Source organism: Monocercomonoides exilis (genome assembly GCF_001643675.1).
Source record: "Monocercomonoides exilis strain PA203 chromosome Unknown scaffold13-1861174, whole genome shotgun sequence".
NCBI classification, from domain to species: domain Eukaryota; phylum Preaxostyla; order Oxymonadida; family Polymastigidae; genus Monocercomonoides; species Monocercomonoides exilis.
In genome coordinates this window covers 1,029,917-1,055,689 of record NW_027150558.1, presented here as the reverse complement: position 1 = coordinate 1,055,689, position 25,773 = coordinate 1,029,917, and the positions used below count along the sequence as shown (strand labels likewise).

The window sequence follows — 25,773 nt, the reverse complement described above, 5'->3', positions numbered from 1 at the left end:
AAAGCGCGTTTCAGAAAACTGGTATTTGGCCTGTGATGGCAGCACCTGTTCTGTCAAGAGTTTCTGGTTCACCCATTTCGCAGAGAATAGAAAAAAAAATCAAACTGGGACTCGGAGTTGTTTGGAAAATTTTCTCTCACAAACAAAAGGATAAAAACAAGAACATGCCATATGGATCGCAGCAACATGAAGCCAGTAGAAAGCGAGGAAACATCTGTTTCAAATTTTCAAGACAGAAAGGATGACAGCATTCCTGTGAAAATGCGCACGAAAAAAGTAAAACAATCCAGAAATCAGTTAAGGAAATTGCTGAGCAACATAAATGAGCCAAATCAAAAGAGTTTGAATTATGAGAAAACATTAAACATATATGAATTGAGAGAAAGAAAAGTTAAGAAAAAGCGACTTTTAATTTCGTACGATGATGATGCAAACTTTGCGAAGAATTTCAGTACTATTTAGATTTTTACTGTTCAATCCAATTCAATTAACTTCTTGAAAAAGTGTGTGTGTTTTAACTTTTTCATGATTAAATATAAAGATTGTTATTAATCAGGATGTTTTGATTTTTTATTCAAAAAATATAATCAAAATTCACTTTAAACTTAAGGAAATTTTGTGTGAATTATCATAGAAGAATATTCCCCAGTTTTAGAAAAAGAACCGGGTTTAAGAACGATGGTATCCTGTTTTCGATGTTGTCATCCACTTTTTTCCCCCAAGAAAATTATTTTTTCTTTTCAAGTGCTGTTCAATTGTTGGGAATCTTCTTCTTTCAACTTCATCCATATTCTTTGAAATCGAATTTGTTTTTCTTCTCATCTCTCAATTGAATAAGGAAAATATGCAATTCCCATCTGTCGATTGTATCTCAGCATCCGACTCTCTTCTGATGCTCACCTCAGAAAGGCAAAAGATTGTTCATTGACGTCATTTATCTGATTCTTGCACCCTGAGAAGGCCACAGATGGAAACATTTTCAAAATGAACAAGAACAATAAAGAATGCATACATGCAGATATTATGATTTTTGAAAAATTGTTGAATTTCTTTGTGAGATGCTTTTCTTAAAAATCATTTCAAACAATTCCATCAACGATATCCCTCCTTCGCTGTATCGTTCCACCAAGTTTGAAACAGCCCATTTTGCATCAATTATTCATTCATCATTTTCACATTAGGCCTGTTGCAATTCTTGCACAAAATATTTCTTTTGATCAAAGGATCCGTAACAATAATCCTGAAAAGATATTGTGTTGTTTCTCTTTGATACAGCTTCTCAAAAAATGCAAATGAAAAAAGACATTGTATGAACATTCATTTTTTCATTTCTATTTTGATAATTTTTTTCCACCAATTTCTTCCATCTGTTCATATGCGAATTCAACGTGAATGATTATAATGTTGTTATTTTCCACACTCATTCTGTTTTCAAAAATGCAGGAGAAGAACAACACAAAAAAGTTCACAGGTCTTCAATTTAAGCTGCATTTGAATTTTTGATTGTCGAATTTTTTCTTTATTTTTTTCATAAAAGAATTATTTTCTGAACTGGAGCATTGCAGAGAGGAAGATCAAAAACAGAAAATTGAAGAACTGAATGAAGTGATTGATGAAATGGATGGAAATGAATTTTTTTGGACTTTCACAAAAGAAATGTTCGATAAAATGGACAAAATGATTGATGAAAAGAAAATATCTATGGAAAATGTCATTATGCTGTTGAAACATTTGATATATGGATCAGTTTTAGTTGAATATTTGTTCAGTTACATTCGCTATTCTTCGCTGCGCAAAAGAATTGAAAAGATGATTTTTTTCGAAAACGAGAAAAAAGAAGAAAAGAACGAAAAGCTTCTTGTTGATCTGTGCGAATGCTACCTTTTGTTTGACAACACATTAAATACAGAATTGATACCTATTTGCATGCCATGCCTTCTTAAAGTAGCATTGAACAAACAGGAAGATGAAGAAACACAAAAAGAAGTGGAAATGGCATTGCTTTCTTTGAGTTGCTTAAGAAAAGGAAATGTATGACCTTATCTTTGCTTTTTAGAGTTTAATATTTTTCCTTTATTGCTTTTAAATAGGAGATCAAAAAAAAGAAGTATTTGGAAAAGATTGCAGAAATTATCAAATGTCATCAAGAGCATCGTAATCTGACGCAGCTTGCATATCAATCAGCTTGGAGCATTTTGATGCGCAGATATCTCGAAGACAACGATTTAACAGGAGTGATTGTGAATGAACTGCATTTTGTGAAGGAGGCAGCAAGAGAGTTGGAAGAGCTTGTGGAACACTTGGATTGGAAGGAAAAGGAAGACACTTGGGAAAAAGCAGGATTTAAAACGAACGAGTTTTTAAATGTTGATAGGTGGTTGGACATATGTTGCAATTTCTTTGAATGTTTCGAGATTTATGATGAAGAATTTTCTGATTTGATTGATTGCATGACAGGATTATGCAGAGTAGCAAGGGAGAATCACAGTGATATTGTCTTTCGATGTTGTGGCATTTTTGTGAAAATGATTATTTACCAGCCATTTTTGATTGTTTTCAATGATTTGCTGAAAGGTGGAGTTTTTGATTTCATTTTGGAGGAAATTCGCGATCAAACATTTGATGGTTGCATGATGTGAGAATTCTTGAGATTCTTTTTAAATGTTTCAAGGGAATTGAAAGAAAAGGAGAAAGACGAAATGGAGGAAGTGAAAAGAAAGAAGATAAAAATGGAAATTCTTAATAAGACGGAAGAAGAAGGATACGAAGATACCATTACAAGTTTTTATGGAACATTTTATTTTCTGAATAACAAATATTTCTATGGACAATCGTTGAATATTTCTGATTATTTTTTGAATGCCTGAGAAACTGAGATCAATAATATTTTATTAAATGATTTTTCATTTTTGAAATCATTTCACAGTTCAATTCACTTTTTCATCTTTTTGAAACGAAGAGAAACAGTCAAAGCAGTTATGTTTTGATAGTTCAATTGATTTTTCTTCTTCATTCAAAATTCACCCCGCAGTCATTTCTTTTCCCATTTCTCACTCAATCAAACATGTGTTTTATTTGTTGTTTTCGCATTTATTCAAATACCCTCAACTTCTCCAATTCTCTTTTGTTCCAATTTGAATCTCTCCTTTTGATTCTTTTTATTCCTCCCAATTCTAGAAATCCCTTTAAATTGTGAGTTAAAAAAAAAGTTAAAACGAAAGAAATGCCGCAAAAATATTTTGATCAGCAATGAAAGAGAAGAATTCAACCACAAAATTTCAAAAATTCGTCATTTGTAATATTAAGTTTCGGATAAATGGCAAACAAATAATCAAAAGCAATCTTTGAACATTTCATCGAATCCTATTCAAGTTGAAGTTGCGAGAAATGGTGGAATGCTGTATCTGCTGTGGAAAATGAACTTTTTCTTCTTCTCACAATCAACCCAGTCGTTCTTTCTCTTTCTCTTTATTTTTCTTTTCTTTTCCTTTGTTTTATTCGATTTATCTGTTTTATTCGTTTTCATCAACCTCCTCGTTGAATGTGTTAATGCAAAATATTTATTCTTTCTTTGGACACTCCTCAAAAATACAGGAGATATCGTATTGTCGCTTGTGGAGGCATTCACATTTATCATTCTTTTCTGCTTGTGTACCTGACAGCATCTGCCTTTGAAGGAGTCTTCCCAGTTTCCTTCCATCCAAATCGTTTCATTTCTTAGAGCATTGCAAAGCACCATCCAGGCGAACAAAGCAGGTATCTTCAGAATGAAGAAGAAGCTGCGGGAAGATGCAAAGAGGAAGAGGAGTTCAGGATCATCTGGCCATTTGAATCAGGAGTTGAGAGAGGGAAGAGAAAAGATGATCAAAAATGAGGAAGTGGAAAAAATTGAAAGAGAAAAAGGAAAAGAAGAAGAAGAAGAAGAAAAAGAGAAAGAAGAGGAAGAAGAAGGAGAAAATGAAGAAAAAGAAGGAGAAGAAGAAGTAATGTAAGAAAAAGAAAGAGAAGAAAGAAAAGAAGAAGAAGAAGAATGAAGAAGAATGAAGAAGAATGAAGAAGAAGGAAGAAGAAGGAAGAAGAAGGAAGAAGAAGTAGAACGAATGAATTGGTATTGACATTATTGATGAAAAAGACTCATTTCGGTTATCTATAAATGTACTCCTCTCTTCTTCGTCTTCTTCTTCTTTCGTTTCCTCTCTTTTTATGACTGAACAAATACAATTTCCGAAAAGTTTGAAACATTAAAAGCGCTTTTGATTCAAACGAATACAAAATAATCTGAAATATTTAAGGATTATCCATAATAATAGTGTCTGTTAAGAAAATCAAATTTTTCATAAAAGCTTGTGATGATGTCTTCGCATCCTTCTTCTTCCATCCCTTCAAATATCTTCCTTTTGGTTATCTTTCTTTTTGCTTCTTCCATTTCATCTTTCTCTTTAAATTATATTCTACTTGAAATAACCATAAATAAAATCAAACATTCATTTACTATTTCTTCTTCCAGTGTTTGCCGCTGAATCTCCTCAAAAACTGCATCAATGGCTCCGCTTTTCAACAAGACATCAATCTTCGCATTTCTATTTCTTGCTGCCATGTCAAATGAACAAATGCATACAAATCTTGTAAATGGGTATTTATCATTTAATAATCGAAACACTCGAACAATACTGCTGATAATTCCAGCAAGTTCTTCGTTCCACAATTTGCATGAAGAAAAGAAATTACAAAATGTTTGGACCCATCTCCTGATTAAAAGCAATTCATTTGCTTCCTTTTCTCTTCCTTCTTCTTTTCTCTTCCAATCCACACTCTTTGACAGATCTTCGATTTCTCCTGCTGCCTCTCTCACACAATGAAGTTCTTTTAAAACAGCGTCTTCTAAACTATCATCACAATAAACTCGGTTAATTAAAATCCTCCAAGCAGACTGATAGGCGAGCTGCGTCAGATTGTGATGTTCTTGATGATATTTGATGATTTCTTTGATTTAAGTCAAATACAGCTCTTTTTTGACAAACTGATAAGAAATAAGATAACATCAATAATATCAAAAATGAAATAACAACATTCAAATGTTAAACTCAATTTCACTCAAAGCCAGCAAAGCCATTTCCGCTTCTTTCTGAGCCTCCTCGTTTTCCTCTTTCTTCAACACAACTTTCAGAATTAAGGCACACAAATTGAACGCAATTTCAATGAAAATTCTAATTAAAGCAAAAGATAGCATTTGCAAATGTCAATAAGACACTTTTCATCCTTTCATTTTTTTCTTATCTTCTTTTACAATCATCTTTTCTAATCTTTCATTCAATGAAAAACTTTTTTTGCAATAGACCATCACATATAACAATAGCATCGAATATTCAAAGTGCTTCAACAACCAATTTGTATTTCTTATTGATAAATATTATTCTTTTGTCATTTCCTCCATAACATAGAACACCTTTTTTGCAAAAACAAAATGCATTTCTTTTTCATTCATTTCATTAATCATTTTGTCATTTCAAATTTTCTGTTTTTGTTCGTTGGGAAGCAACTCTCAAGTTCAGCATTTTTTCTCTAAAATACAACAATGGTAATAAATCGTTTCGCTAAGGAAAACAAACTAAAAAACAAAAAACTGCATCCTTCAATTTCTGGAAAATTGTGTTGGTAGTGCCATTCAATTATAGTTATTGCTAAGAAAACACATTTTCTTTTAATAAGAGCGAACAAATAATCAAAAAAAATTTCGATAATTCACATCTTTTCCAAAAATATCACATATCTCAATTTGTTAACTATGGTATTCTCGTTCGAATTAAATTCTCAATTTTGATATTGCTTTTGAAATAATTATGGTTGATTAAAAAGAGAAAGTTTTTTCAATTCAACATTGTTTCAAAGCGGAAAATGCATAGCAAATTGTCGTTTGAGAATTTATATATTGTCTATTGTTCTATTTTAACTATCATTAAGATGAGATTCAAAAAAAAAAAAGATCTGATAATTTGGAAGGAAACATCAATAATTTGTTCAATATTTTGCATCAAATTGTTAAAGAAAAAAGCTTTTCTCTTGACAATGAGGAATAGGACCAGTCATTTAAATAAAAGAATATTATAGAGATTATGGCTGGGAAGCAGCTCATTTTCAAGATGATTGACAGTCATTTGAAATATGTACAACAAGTTTTCTGGAGAATAAAAAATATTGATTTATTATTGACAACTGAAATGAATCTTTTCATTGATAAAAATCTTCATATTCTCAATTAGAAAAAAAATAATCTGAAAGATCATATGGATTATCATTGGACACAAAGTTTAAGATGGGAAGCACATTAGAGCAACTGATCATAATGTCTTCGAAGCCTTCTTTCTCTAACTTTTCAAGTATCAGCTTATCAGAATTTGTCTCGCTCTTTGTCTCTTTCTTTTCTTTTTTGCATTTTTCATCCACGGAGCTCTTTGCAAATGTTAATGATCCATTCACATTCTTTTTCTTCTTTTTCTTCTTCTCCTCCTTTTCAATGCTCAATTTTCTCAAAAGAGAGAAAAAGAACTGCATAACATTTTCTGTCATCATATCATCAAGTGTCGATCGAAGCATTTCATCAAAAGCGATATCAGCAGCATCACATAAGAAAGCGTCTGCATGAACGCTTTCCTGTGATGCAAAAAATATTAACAGCTCAATACATTGAAGGCGTATTCCTTTGACATCATCTTTTGCAACCTTGAACAGATTAAGGGTACTCTTTTTGATTTCCATGTTTTCACTTTCTTCAGCACTGTCAAAAAATAGGAAATTTCTTATCGAATCCAACCACCTTTTGATTATGCACACTTCTTTCATTCTTTCCAACTCATCTTCATTTTTCATCCAATCTACACGCCCCGTCAACTCCTCTATTTCTCTTCCTGCTTCCTTCGTGAAATGCAATTCATTTGTGAATACACTTACCAATTCAGTTTCATAATGCAATCTGTTTTCAAAAAACATCCAAGCAGATTGATACGCAAGAAATGATAGATTATGATGCTTCTGATGATACAGGATAATTTCTTTGATTTCATTCAAATACAACTTTTGTTCAATGCTCTTTAAAAAAATAAAAATAAAATGTGAAAAAAAAAACATGAAAAAGGAAAATGAAATTCTCATACGAAATGCTCGATATTGCACAATGACAGCAAAGCCATTTCCACTTCCTTTTTAATCTCCTCGCTTTCATCCTTGTTCAGTGCAGCTTTCAGAAGGTTAGGAACACATAATGAAAGCCATTCTTCAGGAACTCCGTTGTAAAAATCATAGCATTGAAGAAGAAAAATACATTCGCATAGCTCAAGAATTAGTTTTTCGTTCTTTGATGCTTTTTTCTTCTCTTCTTCAGAAATAATTATTATGAAGCTGTTTATTAGCGGTAAATAATAATGCGCATTGAGAGAAGGATTTTTCAATGTCTTGCAATATCCAATATGTTTCAACATAAAAACTGCATTTTCCAAAGACAATTTCTTTTTTTCGATCATTTTGTGTATTTCACTGAGTAGTTCTTTGAAAACAGAACCAAAACCTTCGCCATCTATTTCATCTATCATCCTTTTCATTTCAAATTTTTTCTGTATTTGATCTTCGATAGGACAGCATACAAGCTCTGAAAGCAATTCTGTGATCATGAAGAATATCAACAATCAATTGCTTCAAAAAAATGACCATCAAACTTGAAAGGTTTTCATCCATATGTACAAATGAACTTAAAAATAAAGCCTAATTGAAAAAAAATTCCAATATAAATTTCAAAAACATATGTTTGGAAATAGCATCAATGCAAAAATTGATTAAAAATATTCAAAGTGAGATTTTTAAGAGAAGTTTTTTAACACAAACTTAAAACAAATGTGATATGGGTTTTGTTCACAATATTGAACAAAATTCAATTATTTTCTAAAAAAAACAAAAATTTGAATCAATCTTTTTCTGAAATAGCATCATCGAAATAAATTAGCATTCTCATGAAAAATAAAAAAATAATTAAATAATTTAACTATAAAAAAATTAAATTAAAATGTAATTATTTTGTAAAAATTGCAAAAGTTATTGCAATTGTGTTCAACTTGCAATTGTGAAAATTTTCATGAAAGATTATTTTGGTTTCCTTCAAAGCCAAAACCAGAACAGAATTTTTTTATTTTATTTTTTTTTAAAATGGATCACTCTTTGGGTATTTCTTCTATTCCTCGCGTATCAATGAAATTTTTATTATCTTGCTTTTCAAGCTTCTCAAATAAAAAAGTTATAGTTTCAACAATATTAAAAAATTTGGTTTTTAAAAATTTGATAAATATTACGGTTATAGATCATTAAAAGATATTTATTTCACGGTTGTGTGATTGCTTATTAAAAGATAATAAGCATTATGGATAATGTCTCTTTGGGCCAAATTCCCACGCTGATAAATAGGCGTTACTCATTGGACAGAGGAAAAAGAATTGGAAAAGGAAGTTTTGGTTGGGTTTTTAAGGTTTATGACACCCAAACAGAGGAACATTTGGCGGCAAAGTTTGAGGTGAAATCTAGAAATAGTCTTTTAAGTTATGAAAGCAGAATTTTGTCTCAATTACAAGGGGAGGATGGTTTTACAGAAATACGATATTTTGGGGAACAGGACGGATTTTACATACTGATAATTGAATTGCTTGGGAAAAATTTAGAAGAGCAATTCGAAAAAATGAAAAGAAAATTTAGCATTGCTACAATTGCAAGCATTGGCATTCAATGCATTAATCGACTTGAAACACTTCATCGAAAAGGATATATACATCGTGATATTAAACCCGAGAATTTTGTTTTTGGATTGGGGCGACGAGCTAATATTGTATATCTTCTTGATTTTGGATTGTCAAAAAGATACAGAGATCCTCATACGAACGAACATATTCCTTTCCGAACGGGAAAGTCACTTACAGGAACTCCAAGGTATGCAACGGTTAATGCACATCTTGGAATGGAACTTAACAGGAAGGACGATTTGGAGTCAGTGTGTTATTTGCTTTTGTATTTATTGAAAGGAGAGCTTCCTTGGCAAGGAATTAGATGTGCTGATCCACCTTTAAAATATCAGAAAATAGGAGAAATGAAGTCCTCAACTCCCGTTGAGCTACTTTGTTACGATTGCCCGCTTGAACTTGCGACGATGATGAGCTACACGCGATCCGTACCTTTTGGAGTGAAGCCCAACTACAACTATCTGCGTCGTCTTTTGGTGCACATGATGATTGGGCCTTTGTCAACATTCCCCAATGCGCTTGCTGCTGCTGTGCTGAAACCTCCGAATGCACTTCAATCTCAGCTGCCTGCTTCGTCAGCTTCGTCAGCTTCGTCTGCTTCTGCTTCTGCGTCTGCTTCTTTTATTCCAGCATCATTTGTTACCTCTCCGCTAAACACAGCGCAGAATTCCAAGGCTTCTCCGCTGCTGGATGCCTCTCCCAATGTCCTGTCTCAAGAGCAAGGCAGACGAGAGGCAGAGCAGCTGCCAACGTCCCGGGCTGTTGCGGGGGACACGGCACACGAGGATTCTGTTGCTGCACAACAGACAGCACTGAATATGTGCCCGACTTATCCCACTTGTCCGACTTGTCAGACGTGCTCGTCAGGCGAAGCAGTTCCAGTGAAGATCGAGTGCTGCATGGAGACGCCTGCTGAGAGGGAGGTGGCACAAGAGCTGGCTCCTGCACAGACACAAACACAGACACAGACATTGGCTCAGACATTGGCGCTGGCAAGAGAAGGAGCAGAGAGAGAGGTGTCGTGCCCAACAGACGGCGGTGCTAATGTGGCCTCCCCGTTTTCGTCCCTCACATCCTCAGCAGCCCCTTCGTCCTTCTCACGTGCGGGGCAGGCTCTGCGCATTGACGCACACAATTGCAATGCTGCAAACAATATCAACAATAACAACAATAACAATAATAATAACTTCACATGCAGTAACACCAAAGAGCAGCTTGCTTTTATGCCACCGCTGATGCGCACTTCTTCTTCTGAGCAGCGGCTTCAGCCACAACAACAGCAGCAGCAGATGATGGTGTGTGAAGATATTCTCATGTCATCTCCAGCCTCTGAGCTATCTGTTCCTCACTCTCTCTTTGGCAAATCTCCTTCTCCTTCTTCTCCTTCTCCTTCTTCTTCTTCACCTTCCTCTCCATCGTCCTACCAAATATTCGATCGCTCTCACCCATTCTACCATCTCCTGATGCGCGCCTTCAACACCAGCGGCGCAATGAAAGACGGCGTCGCCGATGTCATCCGCAAACACCGCTTCGAATGGCTACCGCCGCTCCGCTTGAAGGCCAAGAAGCCCCTTCCGCTTTCCCACAGCGAGTCGAGTGCTGTGCAGGAGAACACAGGCAGAGAAAGTGCAGAGCTTCCTGCAGAACAACAGATGCAGCGCTATGGGAACGAACATGCTGCAGTCAACACACAGGAAAGCTCTCCACTTCCGAGAGATGGCAAGCTACTGCTGCAGGCGACAGCTGCTGCCACTGCCAGCGCTGTTGTCATCACAACAGCCATTTCCACAGCAACTGCTACTGCACAGACACAGACACAGACACAGAGCCAGGTTCCGTTCTCCTTCGCTGGCACACGGGCAGCAGTGCTGCAGGCATCTTCTGCATATGCCCCGCAGATCTCGGCGTTCATCTCAGCCAGCGCATCCACAGCCATCGCCTCGCCAGACACGCTCCTGCCGATTCCTGGAGAGCGTGTCAGAGGTGCAACAACAGAGCAGAGGGGATTTGTTGGGAATAGCAGCAGCAGTAGCAGCACTGATGGCGGAGGAGGAGAAGCAGAAAGAGGAGGAGGAGGAATCAACGCATTTACTCGCCCTTATGCGCACAATGTGTCACCAATCATTCGAAAGTCACTTGGCTCCACGCCGCCTTCCTCACCATCTCCCCCTGCTTTTGTTGCACTGCAACATCCACACGTTTCTAATCAACGTGAATCTCCTCTATTTTCTTCGATTCCTCCTTTACCTGGAAGCTCACGATTTGGTGCAAGTACAAATGTGATTGGGGGATCGATGGAAAAAGTGATTGAGAATACAGCGGGAGAGAAGAAGAAAGGAATGCCTCAGATGCGCAGAAGCAGCTCATCGAGTGTGGAAAAAGAGCACGACGGGATTCTGGATGAGTATGAAGAGGAAGAAGAGGAAGAAAGGATGGGGATGGGGATTGGGATTGGGATGGATGCATTTGGAGGCAGCAGAGCCAGAGCAGTGGAAGCCATTGCAGCAATTGGAGGAGGAGGAAGAGAAGAAGGCAAAGACAAAATGCTCCGAAGAGCATACACCACAAGCAGTGAGTGTGAAAGCCCAGAGTTGGACTATCGTTTGCAGGAGCAGAAGGAAAAAGAGAGGATTTCGAGGGAGAATGAGATGCAGATGAAGATCCTGCGGGAGCTGATGCTGGACAAGGCGAGGGAGAGGAAGCAGAAGAAAGAGGAGGAGATGAGGAAGAAGGCGAAAGCGGAGAGGGGAAGTGGCAAAAGATCGCCAGCAAAGATGTTTGGGGCAAAGAATGGGAACAACAATATTATCAGTAACAATAGCAACAGCAATAATAATAAAAATAATAATAACAGATTATCAGCGAATGAGCTTTCAGCAAACAAGAATTCGTCAACGTCTGCAAACGAGGCAAGCTCCGGAGGAGAAAACGTGCACATTTCTTTGTCTTCTTCGCCTGGTTTTATTCCGTCGCTGAATTCGGAAGAGAAGCGAGCAGCCGACAAAAGAGAAGAGGAGATGATTGGCAGAAGGGCAGAGGAGGAGCAGCAGCCGCTGCAGATGAACAGACTGAAGAGTGAGGAGGATGAACAAGAAGGAGAGAGAGAAGAAGAAGAAGGAAGAGAAAGAGAAGAAAGAGAGGAAGAAGAGACAGGTGAACACAACTATACCTCATCAGGTGAAGAAGAGCAAGACGATACAGTCGATCCCTTGTTTGTGGCGAATGCGATTTCTGAAGCAATTTCATCATCGCCGACTGGAGGGAAGCAGAACTCAGACAGAACAACAGGGAAAATGCAGCTGATTTCATATTCTTCATCTACTTCCTCATCGTCATCATCATCATCTTCTTCTTCTTCTTCAGACTCTTTCCCATCTGCCTTATCAACACATCTTGCCAATCCAGCAGCAGAGAAAGAGCAAAATGGAGGAGGAGGAGGAGGAGGAGGAGGAGCAGCAGCAGCAGAAGAAGAAGAAGAGGCAGCTGAGATGAAGAATGAGAAGACTGCAAGTGAAGTTTCAGAGGTAGGGAAGAATGATGAATCAGAAGATGGGTTTTTGGTGGTGTCGGCGAAACAGGAAGAAGGAAAGGCATTCATCTACACGAAGATTGTGGAGTGCAAGGGGAAGAAAGGTGAAAGGAAAGAGAAAGAGAAAGGGAAAGGGAAAGAGAAGGAGAAGAGGGGAGAAGGAGAAGGAGAAAAGGAAAAAGAGGAGCGAGAAGAAGGAAATGAAGAAGGAGAAGGAGAAGGAGAAGGAGAGGAAGAGAGGATGGAGATGGAAGTGGAAGAGAAAGAGGCAGAGAAGCACAAGAACAGCAAGAATACACGAGGCATTCTTCACAAACTGCAGCAGATCAGAGAGAAAGGGAATGAAAAAGGTTATGAGAAGAGCAATGAAGAAGAGAAGAATGAGAAGGAAGAGACGAGGAGGAAGGCGCTGCTGACACTGAAGATGGTGGATGAGCTGAATGAGACGGAGTATAAGGCGCTTGATGGGCAGAAAGGAAGCAGACAAAGAGAAGAAGAAGAAGAAGAAGAGAAGAAGAAGAATATGAGCGAGGAAAATGAGGAAAAGATGAGGCAAAGTGGAGAAAAAGAAGAAACGGGAATGGAAAATTCAAAGACAGATAAACAACTTTTGATGGAAGAAAACAATGTCATTCAATCATCTTCTTCATCATCAACGTCTTCTTCCTCTTCATCTTCAAATGCAATAGAAACATCAAAAGAAATAGCAACAACAGAAACTGCAGTTAATCCTATATCAACCGCTCAAACACACGAAGAGGCAGCAGAAGAAGCAGAGATGAGGGCGAAGAAGAACCAGCGGCGCAGAAGAGAGAGAGAAGAAAGACGGGCGAGGCATCGCCGGCGGATGGAAGAGAAGATGCGAATGGAAGGCAATCAGAGCAAGGGCGATGAAGATGATAATGACAATGATGATGATGATGAAGACAAAGACAATTCAGATAGCTTTCTTGACAGTGAAAAGGAAAAGGAGAAGGAGAAGGAGAGAGAAAGAGAAAGAGAGAGAGAGAGAGAAAGAGAGAAAGAGAAAGAGAAGATGTATGAGGGCACCATCTATTCCATCGGGTGTGAGATGCGTTCTGTTCCTTTGCCTGTCACACCTTCTCCCCTCATCCGCCCTGCCGATTCTTCTCTGCTCGCCCACCGTTTTCCTTTCTTCTCGTTTCAGCGCCCGTCTTTCTCGCAGGCAACCAGCCAGGCTGTGAATGCAGTGTCGAATGGAACAACAACAACAGCAACAGCAGCAGCAACAACAACAGCTGGATTTCATATGAAGGATGGCTCAATGGATTTACAGCATAACCAGCTAAATCAGCTACATCAGCAAAATCAACATCAACAGTTCCAACAACAGCAACAACAACAACAGTGTCAGCAGTATCAGCAGTTTCAATTGTATCAACAGCAGAATCAGATGAATAAGATGAATCAACTATCTCATTTGCCTCAATTTTCACATCCTGCTCAATTGCCCCAGCTTGATGACAACACACTCCTTTCTCACAAAGAAAGCAATGAAACCAGAAGAAATGGAGAAGATCTGACAAGTTTCATGTCACAGACGTGTTCTGCTCCATATGCAGTGGATGGGCTGGGCTTGCCACTGCAAGTGCTGTCAGCAGCATTGACTCCTGTTGATGCGACTCCACTGCCTCTTTCATTGACAGCTGGGAACGGAGCTGTTAATTCATCATCATCATCATCTTCTTCTTCTTCTTCTTCTTCTTCCTTTTCTTCCTCTCCATTGTTAGTATCATTAACAGACACCCAAATTAGACACTACAGTATGGACAGTGCAGATGCGATGAAGAACGAAGAGAACACACAGCAACCCCAATGGCTTAGTGCTGCTCTGCCTCCGAAATCGCCTTCTGTTTACAAGTTGAATGAACAACAGAAACAAATGCAACAATTACAACTTTCACAATTGCAATCTCAATCTCCATCATTGGAATTATCAACTCCCCATTCATTGTCTTTTCCATTACCGTTGCCATTGCCATTGCCTTCACCTTTACCTTTACCAGTGTCATTAACAGAGAGTCAACAACAGGCACAGGCACAGGTACAGCCTCAGCTTGAAACTCAGATTCAATCACAATCTCAATCACAATCTCAGCAGACGCAGATGTATTTGCTTCAACAGCAGCTGAGCCAGCAAGTGATGCAACTGCTGCAGATGCAGGAGAATATCAAGAATGCAAGGGAAGAGGAAGGAAATGGAGGAAAGAAGGAAACAAAGGGAAATGTTGAATTGGAACAAGAAAAAGAGCAAAGGGAAGAGAAGGAAGGAGAAGAAGAGGGAGAAGATGAAAAAGAGAAGAAGGAGAAGGAGGAAGAGGAAGAGAACAAGAAGTTAAATAAGCAGAATGCAATTGATTTTCACAGTAAAATGGATATTCAATCTCTTTCGCCAACACTCGATGACACAGCCATCATTCTTTCAAAACTACAGATTGAAAAAAAGCCAAAAGAAGAAGCAGAAAGAAGGCAAAACGAAACAAGAGGCAATTTTGAGAATGGCATGAATAACAATTTCAACAGTTTCAGTAACATTCACAAGGACAGTTATGCTTCCAATGTTATTTACAATGAAGAATCGCAACAATCTTCTTTTGCTTCAATGAGCAAAGAATCCAACTGTGGGGTTGTTTATTCATTGGAAGCAGAGCCATCAGCTGCAGCTTCTTCAGCACAGCAACAACAGCCACAAGCAGTTATTCCTGGCTATGTTGCATTTTCAACGCCTTCGGGAATTATTTGTTATCCTCTTATTCCTGTGCATTATGTGCAGCAGGAAAATATACAGGAAAATATCAAAGAAAACATTGAAGAGAAATCGAATGAAAATATGAAGGAGAATATAAAAGAAGGCATTCAAGAGGGAATTCAAGAGAATGAACAGAAAATTTCACAGGAAATTGAACAAGAAGGAGTGCAAGTGTTTGAAGAGAGAAAGGAAAACAATGAAGAAATGGAGGAGAATGTGAGGGGAGAAGCAAATGCTATTGGCAAGGTGGATGGAATTATTAGTGGTGATGAAGAAAATGATAAAGTTAAAAAAGAACAGAAGAAAGCAGAAGAAAAAGCAAAGACACAAAATGAAAATGAAAATGAAAATCAACCTCAACCTCAATCTTTATTTTTATCTCATTCTCATTCCAATCTACCCATTCAATCAACAGACACTCCCACATCATTTCCTCTTTCTCCTCTTTCTCCTCTCACACACCCATCTCATCCTTCTCATCATTCTCATCCTTCTCACCCTTCTTCTTCTTCTTCTTCTTCTTCTGATTCCTCTTCAGCTGACAGCCACAGAAAGAGCGAAGAAGATGCATCAAGCCATTCATCAGCAAGCAAAGTGAATTCTTTGATGGAAGAGCCCACACTCATCGATGCTGATGAATGTGCAGAGGTTGATATACACACTGGGATTTGCTTGCCTCTTTCTTCTTCTTCTTCTTCTTCTTCTTCTTCTGGTTCTTCTTCTTCTTCTTCTTCTTCTTCTTCTTCTTCTTCTTCTTCTTCTTCTTCTTCTTCTTCTTCTTCTTCTTCTTCTTCTTCTTCTTCTTTCACCTCCTCCTCCTCCTCTTCTTCATCTTCTTCAAACATTAACTCATCTTCAGCCTTCATCTTCCCCTCCAACACCTCACAACATGAAGAACACAACCTCCCTCCATCTCTTCTTCCAGTTGGCACATTCCACGAAAACTTCATCGAAAACACTGGAAAACCAAACGATGCAAGTTGCTTAGCTTCAAATGGGCAGAGCGAAGAAAGCACAGAGAAACTGAATTTGTCCTCTGCTGATCATTCATCTGAAGGAAATTCGACAAAATTGTTGCAAATGAATCAAGCTTCATCTCAGGCTTTGGGGGAATCTATGCCTTCTTCTTCTTCCTCTTCCTTCTCCTCTCCTTCTTCTTCTTCCACTGTGAACAATTCACCAACACAAAAGCAACCATCATCATCTTCTTCTTCTTCATCATCACCTCAATCACTTTCACCTCGCCAGCTCATCCCAACCACAATCACTCAACAATCACGCTTCCCTCTTGTCCTCGCCTCTCCTCTCCATCCCACTTCAAATGCTAATTCTTCTTCCTCCTCCTCTTCTTCTTCCTCTTCCACTTCAATCACTTCCACACCTTTCATCTCCACTGGCCATAGAGCAGCTGTTCTTGGCCATTCTTCTTTCTTCTCCGTTTCTCCTTTCCTTCTCGAATCGCCTCAGACATCCGTCGCTTCTTCTGCTTTGTCTTCTTCTTTCTTTTCCTCCGCCTCTTCTTCTGCCTCTTCTTCCTCTTCATCATCATCTTCTTCTTCTGATTCATCGCCCTCTCAGCATCTGACTGCACATTCACTTTCTCTCTCTCCAACAACCACAACTGTCACATACGCCACATCAGACACAACTGAATCCTCCTCCTCTTCTTCTGAAGAAGCAGCGATGGCTTCTTCCTCTTCCTCTTCCTCTTCATCCTCTTCATCCTCTTCATCCTCTTCTTCAAATTCATCATCATCTTCTTCTTCTTCCTCTTCTTCCTCTTCTTCTTCTTCTTCTTCTTCTTCCACTTCCCTCCCACCCGATGTCTGTGACAGAGCAATGAGGAACAACAAGGACATCAGCAGTGAATGTGGCACACCTTCCTCTCTTCCCATCCAATTGCTACACAGCCATTCTCCTTCTGCTCAGAACAGGTTGTTATCTTCATCAGTTCAGCCTTCTTCTTACTCTTCCTCTTTAATGTTGTCTGCTTCCACTCTATCGTCTCCTTCGCCAACATCACAAATCTCGCAAAATTCGCAAATTTCTCAAAATTCGCAGAATTCGAAGAATTCTTCATTGTCATCATCATCTTCTTCTTCTTCTTCATCTCAGCAACAACAGCAGAATCAACAACAAAGCCAACAAAACACACAAAATCAACAGAATTCCAAGCAAAACCCTCTTTCCTCTTCTCATTCTGAATATCTTTCTTCTCTTTCCAGCACTCCGCAGCAGTCTCTTCTGCTTCAAAGCCATTTCCCAAACAACGCCGAAAGAGCAGACAAAACAGAAGAAACCGTTTTCAATCAGCAAAATAGCCTGCAGCCGCCAAAGCACCAGGCAACTGTGTATTATTCGCCTTTCCCTTTGTCTGCGCTCACTGCAGCGACACAGACAACACTCATACCAGCTGTGCAGTTCATACCTCTTTCCTCTTCTCCATCGCAATTTATGGCATCTTCCTCCTCCTCTTCATCTTCCTCTTCTCCATTCCAAACAACTGCTCATTTCCCAACATTCAATCAGCAGTTCAGCTCGCCAGCGAAGAAGAAAAAGAAGAAAAAGAAAAAGACGAAGAAGAGGTTGAACGAAGATGAATATGATCATTATGATAATTCCACCGAAGAAGGCAGAGAAAGAAGAGAGCGAGGAACACACAGACATCATCAGCACCGCAATGAGCACAGATACTCAATGCAGCACAATCACATTCACATGCACAATCACATTGGAAGTGGTAATAATAATAATAATAATAGTAATAATAATAAATTCAGCAATGATAGAGAAATCAAAGGGAAGGGAGTTAATGTGCAATATGGAGGTATTGCAAACAATAGTGAAGATTTGAGAGAAAGAGAAAGAAGGCGAAGAGAAGCAGCATCAACATCAACAACAGGAGCAGGAACAGCAGGCAGAGTGCACAAGAGCGACATCGATGAAGACAGAGCACGCCTTGTTCCTATTGCATCATTGGGAGATGTTGGCAGATACAAAGACGAAGAAGAAGAAGATGATGATGATAGCAATGATAACGACGATGATGATGGAAGAGCAGATTTTGAAGGAGGAGAAAGAGAAAGAGGAGAAAGAGGAGGAGGTGCTTCATCTTATCTATCGTCCCTCACTTCCTCTGCGTCTGAAACGTGTTCTGCTTCTGCCACTGGCTCCACCTCAGGCTCAGCTTCTGGCTCAGCCTCAGGTTCTCTTGTCTCTTCCGCTCTGTCTGAGTCCTCGTATTCTGCGCTGTCTGCTCCTTCCTCCACTGAGATGGAGCAGATGGAGCAGGAGGAGCTGCGGGCGAAGGCGAAAGAGGCAGCGAAAGAGTCGGCGAGGCTGACGAGCGAGCTGAGGAAGAGGAGCCAGTTCGGATGGTTTGGGCAGAGCCCGACTGTTGGAGTGATGGCAACTTCAACTGCCAATCCATCAGCAGTGCCTTCTCCGCACACACCGCAGGCGCTGTTTCCTGCATCTTCCTCTTTCTCTTCCTCACCTTCCTCTTCTTCCTCCTCCTCTTCTTCTTCTTCCTCTTCCTCTTCTGCCTCAGGCTATTCTTCCTCCTCTTCCCTGAACAACGAGTCGAGCCGTGTGATGAACCCTGCTCGTTCCGCTGCGCTTTCCTCAGCCATTTCCTCTGCTCTTTCCTCTTCTTCGCCTTCTTCCCGCTCCACTGCCTCGACTGCTGCGCGGAACATGCGCACACCCACGCCAGGCGTCCTGACAGACTCAGAGCCGAGTTTCGAGTCCGATCTGAGCGATGTGGTGGCGAGTGACGAGAGCGGATGGGGCAGAAGTGCGTATTTGTCAGATGGAGGCACCAGCGCGGAGAGGAGTGAAGGAGCAGGGGAGAGGAGATGGAGAAGAGGAGGAAGAGGAGGAAGAGGAGAAAGAGAAGGGAGAGGAAGAGGAAGCAGAGAAGGCTCTGAGAGAAGAAGAGGCGTTTCTCGCAGTTCGTTTGACGAGGAAGGCAGCGAAAGAGGGAACAGAATGATGGCAGGGTCTCTCTCTGGATTGAGGGAGATTAGCAGCTATGAAAGTGCACAGAGGAATTCGTCGCTGATAACACTGCGCGACTCAGCATTTGACGGGGAGTCGTGGCAGATTGCGAATGTGATTGATGAAAGTGACACGGATAGGACCTCTTCGGAAACATAAAATAAACGAATAAAATAAAATAAAATAAAATAACGAATGTTTTGTTTATTTTTTATTTAATTCCTTTTTATATATGATTTTTCTTTATCTTTTTTTATTTGTTGAATGAAAAAGTTTAGTTATCTTAATTTTTTTGACTTTATTTATTTATTATTTTATTATTATTTTTTATAATATGCATTTATTTTTCTGTTTATTGTGAGTATTTTGTGTGCTTTATGATCCGCTTTCAATTATAATTCTATGTGTTGTTTTATGTATTTTTTTTTCAAGCTGTTATTTATTCTTTAAATAAATTCGAGAAATGCTCTCTGTTGTGGCGAAACGTAGTGTGTCGCATCTCCAACTGAAAATCTATGTAAATACTACCTTTGAGTGTTTATGAGTTGGATTAAAGAAAACTGTTTCATCGATTCAAAATTTGTAATTGCTTTTTTTTTTATCTTTGAATGAAAATCAAAATTATAAATATGTGAAGGTGAAAAAAATACGTGCTACGAAGAAGACGCACAATAATTGGGGTTATTTCCCCAAATATTAGTCAATTTATAAGCGACTAAGTGTAAAAGTTGATCTGGAGCTTGGCGTGAAACAAATTGAATGGTGCATTTCTCAAACAGAAGTTTTCTTTGCTTCTGATTTAGCTTTGCTATCTGCTCCACGCTTTGACTGCGCAGCCTTTACGGTGTGAAGAAGCTGATGATGAGATTTGTATTCGAGAGCAACAGTGTGATCAAGATTCAGAACTTGTCGAAATGAGTTCCTTGAAAAAAGAAACGTAAATAAAATAATAACAATTGATAAGCAATATTAAAATTGAAGAAAGCTTTCAAACTCAAGTTTGTGCTTGACGTCAGGAGTTGCATGTCGGAACCAAACCGATAAGCAATCATCTTTTGGACGAATGCTCAAACAAACGCCAACAACTTCTGATTCATGGAATTGTTCCCCAATAGCAGCTAGCAAAAGATCTTCCCAAAGTCCAACTCGAAATGATGTTTCCCGAAATCGAAGATTCCAGCTTCCACCTTCTGGAAGTTCTTCCCAGCATGGTTTAATCGGAGTTCTAAAGCAATGGAAGTCCACATCTTTTGGAAATTGATCCACTGTTACAAGAGATGATTGATATCTAATTTAATATGTGATCAACAAAAGAAGTGTTTAGAAAATTTTAAACAAAATTATAATTGAAAATAAATACGCCCAAAATTCTTCAATAGTCGAAAATGTTCCAAGAAGCTTTAAAGAAGTGACGTAAGATTCGTTTACTTTTGCGTCGCGTGAAGAAAAAGGGGTTCTTCTGTCAATCCAGAAAGACCAAGGTGTCTCAAGTTTCGTCATATTACAAATAGTGGGAATTTTGATTTAAAAAAATAAATTACTGAACTGAAAAGATAAAAACTCAAAAAACTCAAAATCATAAAACATTTCACAATTTGCTTATTTTTAAGCAAAAACATTACTGCGGCTAGCTACCTTGCATGTGATTTGATTGAAATGGCTGAGATGGAACCTGCGACTGGTTCTGAAATGCATAAGGAAATGGTGGAATCAAAAGTTGTGGCTGCTGCTGAACCTGCTGTTGGGGCATTGGCAACCCGGTCTGCTGCATCTGCGTTGGCTGGAACGCAAACTGCTGCTGGGAAGGGTTGTATGGTGGTGTGAGTAGGATCGGAACTTGCGGGGGGTATGACAATTGAGGCGTGGTGTTTGTATTGGAAGGGCCAGAGATGAGCTGAAGAAGAGAAGGATCAATCAGAGGAGAGTTGGAGAGGGCAGCAAAGGAAGTGTTGAATGAAATAGGATCGGTTGAAGCGGGTGGGATGGGTTGAGAAGAAGAAGAAGCAGCAGCAGCAGAAGTTGAAGAGGAAGACAGAGAGGAAGGAGAAGATGAGGAGGAGGATGAGGATGGTAATGAAGAAGAGAAAGGCTGAAATGTTGGAAGTGTCTGAAGTGATGCAGGATGTGGTTGAGGCTGAGACTGAGGAAGAGCTTGATGTGCTGAGAAGAACGATTCCGACGAAGTGAAAGGCGAAAGTGAGGGAGGAGGAGGAGAAAGAGAAGGTGATGGTGAAGGAGAAGGAGAAGGAGAAGGAGAAATGGAAGCAGAGAGTGAAGGAGAAAAAGAAGGGAGCATGTTGATTTGTGGAGGTGGAAGGGAAGGAATGGTAAGCTCTGGCTGAACAAGCGATGTGCCTTGTGGTGGCAGCTGCTGATTCATTTGACTTATTTGTCCGAGCTGTGGCTGAAGTGGGAAGCATAGCTGAGGCTGTTGAGGTTGTTGAGGTTGTTGTATTTGTTGAGCCTGCTGTTGATGTATCTGCTTTTTGGGTTGTTGCTTCTGTTGCAATTGCTTTGACTGCTTTTGTGTCTGTTGTGTCTGTTGTGTCTGTTTCTTCAGTGCCTGTGGTTGTGTCTGTGTCTGTATCTGTATCTGTATCTGCTCCTGAGGCTGCAGCGGAGGCGAGAAAGGAAAGCGGTCCAAGTCTGTCATTCCCGCAATTTTGTCCACTTTTATTCCCTTTTCGGAGAGCTGCTTGGTGATTTCAGGCACATCAAAGAACGGCAGCTTCGGGTGGTGCACAACGCGCATTGTGACATCTGGTGGATTGTCATCCTGCATCGGCGGCAGTTCATTCACAGCTCGCTCTGCCTGTTTGTCTTTGCCTTTGCCTTTGCTACTGTTGCTTTGGTTCTCATAATCACCTTCATTATCGTCATAGTTATCTTCTTCATTCCCTTCATTTTCTCCTTCCTTTTCTCCCTCTCCTTCCTCATCATCATCTCCTTCTTCCTCTTCCTCAAAGTTGTACCCTTGCTCCCCAGTCATCGGCATCTCAAACACACTCTCCTCTCTCGGGTCAAACTGCCTGTGGTGGCGATACCCCGCGGCAGTAGACGAGGACAAATACGAACCCACCCCGCTCATCCGGTCTCTCTCTCTGTTCAGCTCCATCTGAATGGGGATGTTGAACGCAGACCTCACAGAAGGCGCATTCAGATACGACGCAATGGGCACCTGGGGCTGCTGCTGGGGCGGTGGGGGAGGCTGCTGATGATGGCTCTGGTGGCGGAAGTGTGCAGCGGTGAGCTGGCTGAAGGCGGTGGAGAGGATTGACCGAGACGCAAACGAAGAAACAGTCGCGATGCTCTTTGGCGAATGGCGCGGGAGCACTCGTTCGGGAACAGGATTCCATTTTCCTTCTGCAGCACCTTCTGCTGGCGGATGACCCGATTGTTGTTTTTGCTCTGGAGAAAGACGTACTTTCTCGCCTTTTTGTTCTCCTTCTTTCGCTTTCCCTGCGCTTTCTCCTTCTTCCTCTTCCTCCTCTTCCTCCTCATCTTCATCTTCATCCTCATTTTCTTCTTCTTCTTCTTTTTCTTCCTCCTCCTCCTCTTCTTCCTCCTCTTCTTCCTCTTCCTCGCCTTCTTCTTCATCCTCCATTGCACTTTCTCCTATCTCATCCAGAGATGTCAGATTCCCCAGTCTTGCAGCACCAAATCTGCCACCACTCCGCTTCTGTGCACGCTCCAGCAGCGGCTTCACCTCTGTGCTGTTGAGCGAATACTCCTGCACTTTCATCATGAACCGCTGCCCCACCGTCTGCGTCTCTGCCTTCCCGTCCTCGCCGTAGATGGTGAAGTCCTGGCTGTCTTCGTCGTCCTCCCCAAAGATCTCTGCAAGCAGCCGCTGCGCCCCTTTCTTCTGCTCATCGGATGTCTGCTGCTGCTTTTGTTGCAGTGGGCTTTGCGTTGAACCATCTTCATCTCCTCCTTCGTTGAACGAATTCTGAAGCATGTTCTCGTCGTCGTGTGAGCTGTCTTCAGAATGAGTGGAGTCTCTTTCTCCATCTCCATCTTCTTCGTCCTCTTCGTCCTCTCCATCTGCTTCCTTGCTGCTTCCATCTAATCTCACTCGCTTTTCAGCAAGCAAGCGTCCATGGTTGGACGCACTTCCGTTTCTATTGCTTCCACTGTTAGCATTGCTGTTGCTGTTGTTGTTATTGTTGTTGCTGCTGCTGCTTGGCAATCCAGGCTGCTGAGGCGAAGACAGTTTAGCAGCATCAGCTAGCACTTCCCTGGGGATGGGCTGCGCGTGCACGTCTAAATGCGTCTTGAGTGATTGTGTTGCAATCGACTCTTCCACACTAAGCATTGCCGATGGAGCAGACGCTGCATCCAAATTGTCCGCGGTGGTTATTTGCCTCAAGCCTGATCCCTTTCGAGGAGTTACAGCCTGCGGAGTGAATAAATAATTCTGCTGCAAGATGTGCGGCAATTGCGCAGAGCTCATTGAAGAAAATTGAGAGGAATACTTTTCAGATTGTTGAGTTCGATCAGATTGGGCCGTTATAACTGAAATTTCCTTTTTATATAAATTATGAATTTTTCTTCCGCCATCAAGGTCCCGATACACTCCTTTTGTTTTTTTCTTTTTCTTTTTGTTTCTCTTAATTCCGTTTATTCTTCCCTCTGCTTGTAATTTATTTTTTCTTTCCATTTCTTGCTGCAGCATTTTTTCGTGTGTCTCAAAAAGACTAACGAGCTCCATTTCTGCAATATGTTGCTCTATTTGGAACATAGTTTCATTGTGAATTTTTGATATAATCTTTGACATTTTATCCCATGATTGAATCCAAATCGAAGAGGATGGAACATTAAATTTTCCTGTTGAAGAGTGTTGGGAGCAAAATGGACGAAGCCTTTTTGGCCTTTTAACTTTTTTTAATTTAAATTGCATTATTTGAACCTGCACTGGTTCAGCACTAGTGCAAAGTTGATGCAAGAAAGAAAATTCCAATGATACAGAGTTTTTCAGCAGAGTAAGTGTATCAATTGTTGAATGGAAACCTTTAAGCAAATCTCTTTTTGTAACTTGATTGTTAAAGGAGGACGATTGTTCAAAAGAAGAAGCAGGAACAGAATATTGTGATTCCGACAGTGCATCTCTTTGCATTTCATCATCTTCATTTACACAATCATTTTCATCATCGTCGTCGTCAAATAAATCTTCTTCTTCAAATCCATGATGATGATGATGATGACCTCTTTCTGAACTTCGTGGGGGGTGATAAGAATGCTGATGAGAGGCCATTCAATCGAAAAAAGCAAAATCTATTTGATCTATGATCGATGATTCCCAATACCCAGAAAAGAAGAACAAAGATGAGCAAAGCAGAGGTTAAAGCGGAAGAGATCCAAAAGACAGTGGACGACAGCGAAATCCCCGAGCTTGAGCCCGTTACGGAGGAAAAGAAGGACGGAGAGAAGAAGGAAGCAGCAGCTGCCCACGGACACGAAGGTCACGATCATGCACACGACCACGCTCACGACCACGCTCACGAGCATGGAGACGAATCGAAGCAGACAAAGGCAGAGCGCAAAGCAAGGAAGGCAGCAAAGAATCTGGGACTGAAGCAGATTGCAGATGTGCGCCAAATGGTTGTGAAGAGCCAGAAGAGCGTGCTGTTCTCCGTGGACAACCCCGACACATTCCAGGTGCGCGGGTCAGATTCGTTCATTGTGTTTGGCGCTTTGCGCATGGATGATCCGACATCACGTGCACAACAGGCAGCAGCTGATCAGTTCAAGGGCGATATCCCATCTTCGATGCTGAGCCCCGAGGCGATGAACGATCTAATTTCGAAGATCACAAAGGAGGCAGGCGCAGCAGGCGTGGGTGCAGCCGCTGAAGCTGGGGCAGCAAAGGAAGGAGAGGGCAAGAAAGCAGCAGAGGCAGAAGACGACAAAGATGTGGATGTCACAGGGCTGAACGAAGACGAGCTGCAGATTGTGATGCAGCAGGCGAATGTGTCGAAGGCGAAGGCTGTCGAGGCACTTCGTGCAAGCGATGGAGATTACATCCAAGCTATCATTTCGTTGACGAAGTAAAGGAGGAAAAGAACATGAAGGCAGCAGTTTGTGGGTGCTTGCGCCCGTGGCTGCGAATTCTCACTTCCATTCATTTTTTAGTTTTTTTTCTCGAAATGGAAAATATAAAAATAGTTCATGAAAACGCATTTATAGTTCTTTTTTATTTTGTTATCGAAGCAATTGACAATGTTGTGCTTTTGGCATACGTGTGCAATATGGAAGGTTTCAAAACGAAGTTAAGATGTTTCGTTGCTCATTTATGAGAATATTAATAAACATGAAACACATGAATTATCAACAGAAATTCATTTTTTAAGCTTTTTGAAATGACAGTGGAAAAAATCTGTGAACAATATGTGATGATATTCATTGCTTTCATGATTTTGTTCAGCGCAACAATTTTGATTCTTATCGTTATTTAATAATTTTTCAATAAAATTTTGCTTTAAATAGTTTTTTTTTTTTTTTTTTTTTTTTTTTTTTTAATCACATGAAAGCAAAATATTTAGGGAATAGACCGTGAAATTTTAATAAAAAAACATTACACGATTCGTATAACAAAATGTTTTTTTGAAACAATTTTTTAAAACAAATTTCCATTTTGAATCAAAATGTTCAAATAGTCTGATGTTTTTGAATACGCCATCAATTATTCAAATTCAAAAACT

The 25,773-nt window shown here is 40.0% G+C and overlaps 6 protein-coding genes across 6 annotated transcripts; 4 read left to right on the top strand and 2 right to left on the bottom strand.

Moving 5' to 3' along the window:
* The first annotated feature begins 741 nt into the window (after positions 1 to 741).
* Positions 742 to 3,082, top strand: MONOS_3559 (uncharacterized protein). The gene is made up of 5 exons (XM_067873566.1): positions 742 to 1,129; positions 1,182 to 1,307; positions 1,444 to 1,471; positions 1,538 to 2,031; positions 2,091 to 3,082. The coding sequence occupies exons 2-5, from the start codon at positions 1,287 to 1,289 to the stop codon at positions 2,637 to 2,639; spliced, it is 1,092 nt and encodes a 363-aa protein (XP_067730824.1). The 5' UTR covers positions 742 to 1,129; positions 1,182 to 1,286; the 3' UTR covers positions 2,640 to 3,082.
* Positions 3,083 to 3,767: 685 nt separating this feature from the next.
* On the top strand, positions 3,768 to 3,992 carry MONOS_3560 (uncharacterized protein; the record flags this gene model as incomplete). Its single annotated transcript, XM_067873568.1, has 1 exon — positions 3,768 to 3,992. The coding sequence occupies one exon, from the start codon at positions 3,768 to 3,770 to the stop codon at positions 3,990 to 3,992; it is 225 nt and encodes a 74-aa protein (XP_067730823.1).
* Positions 3,993 to 8,716: 4,724 nt separating this feature from the next.
* Positions 8,717 to 19,651, top strand: MONOS_3561fu3562 (putative casein kinase; the record flags this gene model as incomplete). Its single annotated transcript, XM_067873569.1, has 1 exon — positions 8,717 to 19,651. One exon carries the CDS (start codon positions 8,717 to 8,719, stop codon positions 19,229 to 19,231), a length of 10,515 nt encoding a protein of 3,504 aa, XP_067730822.1. The 3' UTR covers positions 19,232 to 19,651.
* MONOS_3563 (Translation initiation factor 4E) lies at positions 19,645 to 20,584 on the bottom strand. Its single transcript, XM_067873570.1, has 3 exons — positions 20,433 to 20,584; positions 20,067 to 20,360; positions 19,645 to 19,994 (listed from the first exon to the last, which is right to left on the bottom strand). Exons 1-3 carry the CDS (start codon positions 20,570 to 20,572, stop codon positions 19,844 to 19,846), a joined length of 585 nt encoding a protein of 194 aa, XP_067730821.1. The 5' UTR covers positions 20,573 to 20,584; the 3' UTR covers positions 19,645 to 19,843.
* Positions 20,585 to 20,699: 115 nt separating this feature from the next.
* Positions 20,700 to 24,326, bottom strand: MONOS_3564 (uncharacterized protein; the record flags this gene model as incomplete). Its single annotated transcript, XM_067873571.1, has 1 exon — positions 20,700 to 24,326. One exon carries the CDS (start codon positions 24,324 to 24,326, stop codon positions 20,700 to 20,702), a length of 3,627 nt encoding a protein of 1,208 aa, XP_067730820.1.
* A 46-nt stretch (positions 24,327 to 24,372) lies between these two features.
* On the top strand, positions 24,373 to 25,392 carry MONOS_3565 (putative nascent polypeptide associated complex alpha). Its single transcript, XM_067873572.1, has one exon. It carries the CDS (start codon positions 24,398 to 24,400, stop codon positions 25,121 to 25,123), a length of 726 nt encoding a protein of 241 aa, XP_067730819.1. The 5' UTR covers positions 24,373 to 24,397; the 3' UTR covers positions 25,124 to 25,392.
* Positions 25,393 to 25,773: the final 381 nt, after the last annotated feature.